The 10,000-nt window shown below is 49.3% G+C and overlaps 1 protein-coding gene across 3 annotated transcripts in view; it reads right to left on the bottom strand.

The window, feature by feature from the left end:
* Positions 1–10,000, bottom strand: part of hipk2 (homeodomain interacting protein kinase 2) — an 80,329-nt gene that overhangs the window by 56,182 nt on the left and 14,147 nt on the right. For all 3 annotated transcript variants that reach the window (XR_006035199.1, XM_042110912.1, XM_042110913.1), the window contains exon 2: positions 1–1,294. This exon is cut by the window's left edge and continues 105 nt beyond it. Coding sequence is in view for 2 of the 3 variants with exons in the window: in XM_042110912.1 (XP_041966846.1) it covers positions 1–1,294 (1,294 nt within the window). In the remaining variant the exon portion in view is untranslated. The remainder of the gene's footprint in view (positions 1,295–10,000) is intronic.

Genomic DNA, 10,000 nt, shown 5'->3' with positions numbered 1-10,000 from the left:
ACCAGCATGATGTTCTCGGGCTTGAGGTCGGCGTGGATGAGGCCGAGGCTCTTGAGCTTCATGAGCGCCGTGGCCACCTGCTGCAGCACGGGCCGGATGTGGCGCAGAGGCAGAGGGCTGAACTTGTTCTGCTTCAGGAAGTCGTACAGGTTCTGCTCCAGCATCTCGAACACCAGGCACGTGTGGTTCTTGTGCTGGAAGCACTCGTAGGCGCGCACAAAGTTGTAGTCGTCGGCGCTCTCGGTGCTCAGGCGCGCCAGGATGCTCACCTCGATCTGGCCCTGCCGCGCGTATGACGGGTGGTTCTTGAGGATCTTGATGGCCACAATCTCGCTAGTGCCGCGCTTCCAGCACTTGACCACCTGGCCGAAGGTGCCGCGGCCGAGGAACTCCAGCACTTCGTAGGTGTTGGTCATCGAGCAGAGCATCTCGTGCTGCACCAGCTGGTAGTCGCCCTCGCTGTTGCCGCTGCTGTTCTTCGACGTCGCCGTGGACGCGGCTGTTGCCGTGGCGGTTGCCGTGGTTGCTGCGGCTGGCGGGGCGGCTGTGGTCGTTGTCGAGGAAACGGGGAGAGCTGCCGCGTGCCCCGCTGCCACTCCCCCTCCCCCTGCTCCTCCTCCTCCTCCTCCTCCACCTCCTCCTCCACTGCTGCCTGAGGCGTTGTGGGTCATGGTGTGCTCCTCCGTCGTCTGGGAGGGGTTGTGATTGTGGTTGGGGTTGTGATTGTGATTGTGGTTGTGCTGCTGCTGCTGCTGCTGTTGCTGCTGATGGTGTTGATGATGATGATGATGAAGGTGCTGCTCCAACTCCTCGCTCTTGCGCTTCAGGCCGCACCGCTGGTACGTGTCCAGCAGACTGACCGTGCTGCGCCGCGTCAGGTTGTGACCCGCTCCTGCTCCCGATCCGCCTCCTCCGCTGCTGCTCCCGCCTCCCGCGCTCCCACGGCTACTGCCTAGCAACGGCGCCACGGCGACCGAGGAGCTCGCTGAGGCCACCAGGATGTGAGCGGTCGTGCTGGTGGGGAAGAGGAGCGCCTGCTCGTAGGGCAACGCGGCCGCCTTGAGGCCCACGGGGGGTGCGGCCAGCGAGGCGCAGAGGCCTCCGCTACTCTTGCTGCCCTGCTGGTGCGGGTGGTGGTGGGGGTGGTGCGGCGCGTGGTGCGGGTGGGGGTGCGAGCCGTAGCCCGTCATGTCCCAGCCGCAGCCCGGCTCCACCTTCAGCTTCTTCACGCTAAAGAAGGCGCTGGACGCCAGAGCCTGCTGCGGAGAAAACACCTGCACTTGCGAGGCCATACCTGAGAGAGAGAGAGAGAGAGAGAGAGAGAGAGAGAGAGAGAGAGAGAGAGAAGGAACAAAGAGAGAGAGAATGAAAGGTTAGTTTGCTTCTGAAACATGGCTAAACATCAGAATAAAACAGGTATGAAAGTCACAAACTACTCAGCAAACATCAGAACATTATAATCTTCAGAATTACAATCTCACGTTACTTGTGTGGCTTTCCAACAAGGTGTATGTGTGTGTGTGTGTGTGTGTGTGTGTGTGTGTGTGTGTGTGTGTGTTATTCACACAGGGCCCTTGTGAATACCCCATCCTATATTCCAGAGCCACGAGATGAAAGGCTCCCGGTGGGGAGCAGTGGAAATGTTGAGCGCTGATCCACTGCACACAGACGCACAGAAACCCCACTCCTCTCCCTCCCCAGAGCCACTGGGTAAACACCACTAGGATTCCCACACTAACACCATGGCCCCAAACAAGGGCAGAGAGAAAGACAGAGTGACAGACAGAGTGAAAGAAGAAAAGGAAGAACAAGAAGAGGAGGAAAATAAGGAATAATTGATATTCCATCAGAAAGGGGAAATAGGTTGATAGCGTGAACAAGAGGAGAGGAAGTGGAAACAGAAAAGAGACAGGAAGAAATACGAGGAAGACAGCACGGAGATCCCAATAAACATGCATTTAACTGGGTTTGCGCAAATGGTTTTATGATGAAAAATGCCTCTCTCACTCTCTCTTTCTAGGCCTTTTGTACCAGAATCGCGGAACGATTTCACACACACACACACACAAAGATAACAGACATACAAAACACCAGAATCAGCAGCAGCAGCAGCATTCTGGCTGTTCTCCACCACATCAAAACAACACAGGGGTGGCTGACCCACTGTTCAACTCCAGATGCTGGCAACAACACAACAGAGACAAACCCTCCACTGGTGCCGAAGTCGGAGGGGAGGGGAGGGGAGGGCAGCTCCTGGGGAGAGGAAGACTTCACTCTGGGACACTGCAGAGCTTCTCTGGGCAAACAACAGGACTAAAATAGCCCTCCAACATCAGCCTGTTACTGTAATAACACGCAAATAATCATTCCCCCCCAGACAGACTCAACACATGGACCATTTTTGAACATGCTATATGTAGGGTGCACCATGTTCACCATGTTGCGTGTGTACACTGTGTGTGTACCCTGTGTGTGTGTGTGTGTGTGTGTGTGTGTATCAGGGCTCCGAACCGGTTCAAGGAACGAAAACGAAAACCGAAAACGAACGGAATTTTACGGAATTTTACGAGGAGCGGAAACGGAAACGAAAACAAAATGGTCTTCAACTGTTCCGGAACAGAAACGTTATTCTGAAATCCACAAAACCGGTTAATAACGTTTTTTTCCGTTCTCTATATAACAGCCTAATAATTTGATTTCTGCAGTTTAAAAAAAAAAACGAATAAATGGACCTTTGGTCCAAATGTGTATATTTTGTCTTGCTGTTGTAACCTATCCCTCTGCCACTTCGGATCTTAGGCCAGCTCGTAGCGTAGGCTACTGAAACTGATTTGGAAATTGTTTGTAGCCTATGCGTAAGATAGATAGATAGATAGATAGATACTTTATTGATCCTTAAGGGGAAATTCAAGATAGCCTTGATAGCCTATTTAATAGCCTATTTTGCCTGTCCACGCCTTGTCGTTTTAAAGTCAGGATTTGAAATGTTTGCGAAATTATAGCCTATTCTATGTAGAAGAGTTAAACGGGAAATTTGGGATAGGCCTTGTCAGCAACAGACAGGTTCGTTTATAAACAGGGTTGGAATTATAGCGCAAGCCTTTGAAGATCTCCATATGGATAAAACTTAGGCTACAACCAGGTAAGGAGTTTAGCACGTATCCAGAAATATTTTTGATAAGAAATTATTTATAGGCATAGGTTAGGCCTACAGTAAGTCTGAAGGCTATGGGATGGATAGCCCATCTGAATGTTTTTGGATGCCGCCTGTGATTTATTATTTTTGGGCATAGCTACGGTATAGGCTAGGCCTAAATCAAGGGGAAATAATGAGTACGTCTATTCTAAGGTAAAGTCCACAAAAATAGACTTGATAGGCCCGCCAAACACTGCCGGAACTTTAAGAACGAACAATATTTTGCGTTCCGAACCGGTTCAGGACCGATATGTTGGTGGCGGAACGCATGCAAGAACGAAAACGTTAAACATAGGCCTACCTGAACCGTTCGGAACGGAACGTTTGAAAAATAATTTCGTTTTCAAGCCCTGGTGTGTATGTGTGTATTTGTGTGTGTGTGTGTGTGTGTGTGTGTATTTGTGTGTGTGTGTGTGTGTCTGAGTTTGAGTATAGTGTGTAGCAGTGGTTGTAAGTAATTAGGCCTAAATCCCATATGTGAGATTTCTCATATGTGTATTTCAAATGTCCCTAACACTTCTGGTGGGTTCTTGCTCTCTCTTATCCTCTCTCCTGCTCTCTCTCTTTCAGGGGGCATAATGGATCTCTGTCATGCTAAGAAATTCCATCAGTTTGGGATATTTTCGGATTGGGAAAAGCCTGGCAGGAAACTGACATTTTGTCTTCATTACTGTGCCTCTGGAATGCTGTTTACTGACATTTTTAATCTGACCTGACCATTTCTTCACTTCTCCTCCATCCTGCCCCCCCCCTCTCTCTCTCTCTCCTCTGTTTCCCTCTGGCCTCCTCTCATCCATATCTGTCTCTTTCCTTCACCTCTGTTTTTTCTCCCCCCTCCACACACACACACTCTCCTCTCCCCCCTCCACACACACACACCCTTCTCTCCCCCCTCCACACACACACCCCCTTCTCTCTCTCTCGACTCTCCATCTTCGCCTCATCATTACACACATACCATATGCATGTCAGTGTGTTTTTGTGTATAGCCAGATGAGTCTAATGACCTGTATAAGTGTGTGTGTGTGTGTGTGTGTGTGTGTGTGTGTATGTGTGTGTGTATGTGTGTGTAAGTATATGTGTGTGGTAGCCTCCGTGTGTATCTCTGTGTTTGTGTGCCTTACAGCTTATATCATGCCCCGGTGACCGTGTTGAATGTGTCAGGCTAAAGTTAGGCTAAGTGTTCCAATCAGCCTCCTCCCTTCAGTTCTAGCTGTGACTGTCTGTCCTCTTATAGATTAGCCTTAATCCCAGCATCGCTCTCGGTACCTATTTCTGACAGACGGCAAGGCACACTTCCTTCATTAAGTGTTTCATAAACCCTGGAGGTTTTAAAGGTGGAGCGACACAACGGATGTCCTGAGCAGAGCATCATGATGCTCATTTGGAAAGGTTTTGCATAGGAGTGAGGAGGCAGGTAGTTCAACCACTTCCCTGGTAGACTGAAATGACTAGAAAGGCTATGTTCAGGTATACAAACGTGTGGGTCTATTCCTGAATGTGCGCAAGTGTGTGTGTGTGAGTGTGAGAGAGAGAGAGTGTGTGTGTGTGTGTGTGTGAGAGAGAGAGAGAGAGAGAGAGAGAGAGAGAGAGTGTGTGTGTGTGTGTGTGGTCCAAGCCCCTAGAACCTGTAATATAGAGTGCCTGCTGTGCTATTGGAAGCAAGGCTCTGTAATCCCATAAGTCCCCAGGCCAGATGTCACGGCACAGATTATACCACTCCTTGCCAGGATTTTACACTAAAAATAATTTGGTCAAAGTTGCCTGTTGAGAAGATGGCTGTAGCTTAGTTTGTGTGTGTGTGCATGTATGTGTGTTCATGTGTGTGTGTTCATATTTCATATGATTGCATGTGCCTGCTCACCACAGGAGGACCATAGCCATATAGGTTCTTCACAACATATGTGAGCATGTGAGTATTTGACTTTGTATGTGTGTGTGAGAGAGAGATCAAAAGGGAGAGTTTGTGTGTGTGTGTGTGTGTGTGTGTGTGAGAGCAGCCCTATGCCTCCCCGGAATAAACCCATCCCTGGAAAACTCACACACTCCACACAGCACACCCTCTTAATCCAGCTATTGCCCAATCTCTCAGATTGCTTAAAACCAAACCTCCATCCTCTCCGTAATCTCTCGTCCTCAATCCAGCCCCAGCCCAAACACACCCCACAACCTCCCGCAGTCTCCCCCTGTACCAGCTTCAGACCTCATCTCTGAATCTACACTGAAATCCAATAACACCAGAACCATCCCTGCTAATGCCCAAGACACAGATACAAAGCTTGCATACTTAACCATGTGTAATGTATGGTCTCCAGCAACATTTTCTTCATACTCAGAACAGTCTGTTTATACTCCATCACCCCTAAGGCCCTTGTGTGACAATGGCTATTATGAAATGAACAAATAAATCTCCATTGGAGTTGAATTCAAAGTGCCATTTTGCCCTGGCCTCGGGAAGTGAACCCTTACGCTATTGTTGGATGTTATAACAGCAGGCATACCAGTGACGTACTCTCATGCAACATAGCATTTCATTTCTCACCCACCCACCCACACACACACAAAGTACACATGCACACATTCACAAACTCATTCACACACAGACGCACTTACGTACACACACACACACACACACACACACATAGGCTCACATTCTTGCTGTGGGAGGACCTACACAGGGAGGTTGACTGTGGGAGTCACTCAATCACCAGTCTACTAAAACTGTGCAGATAAGCAATTAAATCACACACACACACACACACACACAGCAGGGTAAAACGGCAGGAATGTTATCTCCCAAGCTCACACTCGTGTAACAATGCATGGCAGCTGAGCTTCAGCACGGCGTCCAGAGAGAAACAAACATGGTGGGTGAGAGGTCACTGTGGCGCTGGGGGCTTGGGACAGTGAGCAGCTCCTCCACCCTCTGTGCTGATGGACTCCAGGGTTCAGTAGTCTCCTAGCGCGTTGTGTAATTAGCTTTGTTTAAAAAGGGGCATGTAAAGTGTATGCAAAGGCCTCTGATTCACCTCCGCACTACAGGAATTCCGTCTTTCTGAATTTCCGTCTTTCTGAGTAAAGAGGTAAAAGGGGGATGTGTGCTGCTGATGGAGAAAGAGGGCTGACACACACAACAAGGATACAGACAGACAAAGAGAATGAAGGAGGCTGAAATGAAAGGAAGACAAGCTTAAAGAGAGAGGGAGAGAGAAAAAGAAAAAGAGAGAGAGACACAGCAAGAGCAAGAGAGTGAACGAGAGAAAGAGGAAGAGAGAGAGAGAGAGGAAGAAAGAAAAACAGAGGAAAAGAGAGAGAGGGGAAATAGAGAGGGAAAGATAGTGAGAAAGAGTGAGAGTGAGATAGAGATAGAGAGAGGGGGAGATAGAGAGCAGAAGAGAGAGAAAAAGAGAGAGGGAGAGAGAGAGAAAGAGAGAAGGAGATTGAGAGAAAGAGGGAGAGAGAGAGAGAGGGAGTGAGAGATAGATAGAGAGGGAGATAGAGAGATAGAGAGAGGGAGATAGAGAGAAAAAGTGTGTGTGAGAGAGGGAGAGGGGAGGCTCTTTTCTGTGGGCCTCTCCTTTGTGGGTTGTTTTAATTAGGGCCCGCTGGTCTCCATGACACCCGGCCCGGCAGGCCCTCCTGTCCAGACACTCTAGCCCTCGCCAGGCCTCCGAGGAGCCCCTGCGCTCTCCGCTCTCAGCCAATCACGGCCAGCGCAGACCCTTCCTCTCTCAATGGCCGTCTCGAGAGCCTCACACGGATCGGTCTGCAGCCGACATCAAAGAGGAACGCGGAGTGGAAGTCCGGACCACCACACCAAAACACTCTTCCCCCCTCTGGTCCTCTGCTCTCTCTCCCTCCTTTTCTCTCATTTTCTCTCCTTCCCTTATCTCTATCTCTCTCTTTCTTTTTTCTTTTACTGAAGCCAAGGAAGGATAGAGTCTGATTATCCACAAAACACACACACACACACGCATACACACATACACAGACACCAAGCTTCCATAGACCTCTGTGGACTAGCAGAGCCTCTACCCCAGCCTCAGAGCTGTGCCGGCCAGTTTCACAGCTCTGCTGCCTGGGGAGTGGGCAGGGGGGGAGGGGAGGGGAGGAGAGGAGAGGAGAAGAGAGGAAAGATGAGAGGAGAGGAGAGGAGAAGAGAGGAGAGGAAAGATGAGAGGAGAGGAGAGGAGAGGAAAGATGAGAGGAGAGGAGAGGAGAGGAGAGGGGAGGAGAGGAAAGAGGAGAAGAGAGGAGAAGAGAGGAGAGGAGATGAGAGGAGAGGGGAGAGGAGAGGAGAAGAGAGGAGAGGAGAAAAGAGGAGAGGAAAGATGAGAGGAGAGGAGAGAGGAGAGGAGAGGAGAAGAGAGGAGAGGAGAGGAGGAAAGATGAGAGGAGAGGAGAGGAGAGGAGAGGAGAGGAGGAAAGATGAGAGGAGGAGAAAGGAGAGGAGATGCCGGTAGAGGAATGGCAGCTTAATGAAGCGACTAGAGCAGCGTGTCTAGACAAAGCATTAACCCCGAAACACCACACACACACACACACACACACACATGCATATACACACACACATCACCCCACACTCTGCCACTCGCCTGCTCTATTGTGTTTATTTTGCGATGTGGAGGTGAAGAATGTTTATGGTCGTCTCAGGGTAGTAAAGGACACCTCAAAAGTCTCTTTCACCTACACCCTTCTCTCAAAATGAAATAGCAATACACACTCAGCAGTTCCAGAGAACCCTAATAGAAAGTACTGCCTAATCAATAATGTGAGGAGACAGAATAGACATAGGACAATAACACACAATAACACACTGAATTCACACTCTCTCTCACACACACACACACACACACACACTCTTACACATGAATGAGCTGGAATCCCCTACTTCTCTGCAGAGTAGCTTCACTGATCACATTTATGGCGCACAAATCCTGGCTTATTTATATAATAAAAAGCATGACACTAGCAGTCAGAGACAAACACCTGCGCACAGAGACACCAACACACACACGCAAACACACACACATACACACACACACATACAAAAGTATGCGCAGGTCATTATTCTTCTGGGACACTGAGTCCAGTCCTTTAAGCATGATGAGGCTGTGTATGTTTATTGTGTCTGATAACATCTCAGCCAGACAGCGTATGGAGGATGTGCTACTGCAAGTGGTGTAGTTAAGCGTATGGAGGATGTGCTACTGCAAGTGGTGTAGTTAAGCGTATGGAGGATGTGCTACTGCAAGTGGTGTAGTTAAGCGTATAGTGGAGTCTCCCTTACCAATACACATCCATCACGTGTGGGGTGGGACGTAGGCTCTATTGTTATCCCACTCTCACTCCCTATCACACACACACACACACACACACACACACGGGCAACAGGCACCATTTGCTTCATGTCACATGGTTCTCCACCAGCAGCTCAGCTCTTTCAAACACACTGTTCTTAACTTGCAGCTATACAGTCCACCAGCTATTCAGGCCTTCACTATAAGTGTTAAAGGTACTACACTGGCCTTAACCTAGCTAATGTCCACTTCAGGCCTTCACTATAAGTGTTGAAGGTGCAACACACTGGCCTTAACCTAGCTAATGTCCACTTCAGGCCTTCACTATAGGCGATGAAGGTACGACATTTCAAGCTGTGCTACAGGCAACTGCTGAAATGTCCTATACACCTAAGTTCAGGTATCTTCATGCTGTACTTCACCTGCACAAGTTCATAAGATCGTTATTTAGCCCCCAGGTAGGCTCACCTGATGGAGAGTCAGGAGAGAACTGAAACACTGCCTAAGGAATAGCTCTGAGAAGCCCTGTACAAGCTTACTGTAAGACCTCAGGGAGTTGGTGATAACAAAGACCTTTAGTAAGTGTACACACACACACATGCACACACGCACACACACGCACACACACACACACACACACACATACATGTACATGCACGTGCCACAAGCACATGCACAAACACACCCTTACACCCACACATCACATGTGGTGCTTGCAAAAGGTCAGTTTATACAACGAGTTGAAGGGGAAAAAACCTCTTGGTACAATGCTTAAAGGGCTGGTGGTAGAGCAGAGGCAGTACCTGGGGCTGGTGGTAGAGCAGAGGCAGTACCTGGGGCTGGGAGGGGGGGGGGGGGGTACCCCCACCGCCGGCCCAGTCGCATGGAGGGGTGGTGAAAGAGGCCTGGTGATGAAGTGGACTAACACACACGGCCATCACACAGACGCAGGCCAAGGCCCTCACTGCGGCGGCCAAACACGAACACAAACACGGCCATGATGAAGGGATTAACAACACACAGCGCTTCCCATACATTGACTCATTTGTGGCGGCCCACCACAATATCAACATTGACCACCACACAATGATTGTCCATGTTGTACTATTTAAATGGGATGGAATTTGTTCATTGTAGAGCTATGTGCACCTTTGCACAGCCTCTCCTTGTCTCTGTCTCTCAAAGAACCTACATGCCTGTTTAACTGTTGCATTCAAGTTAATTCTGCAAACCTACGAACCACAAATAGAATTCATTTATGTGGGAAACACTGACACAGGCATCACACAAACACAAGCCCTGACCCTCACGACCTCCCCGTGCACACAACAGCACAAGGCCACGAGGTGTGTGTGAGTGTGTGAGTGTGTGAGGCCAGAGATCCCTGAGTGGTGCGTGTGTGTGACTCCGTTGTGTCAATTTTCACCGTTTCCACAGTATTGCTTGTACAGTGTGCACACTAGACGAGTGACATGAGCAGTGATTTGACGCAAAAGGAGAGAGA

The sequence above is a fragment of the Alosa sapidissima genome, chromosome 11, assembly GCF_018492685.1.
Source record: "Alosa sapidissima isolate fAloSap1 chromosome 11, fAloSap1.pri, whole genome shotgun sequence".
NCBI classification, from domain to species: domain Eukaryota; kingdom Metazoa; phylum Chordata; class Actinopteri; order Clupeiformes; family Clupeidae; genus Alosa; species Alosa sapidissima.
Note: the sequence above shows the minus strand (reverse complement) of the source record. Positions and strands in the feature narration are given on the sequence as shown.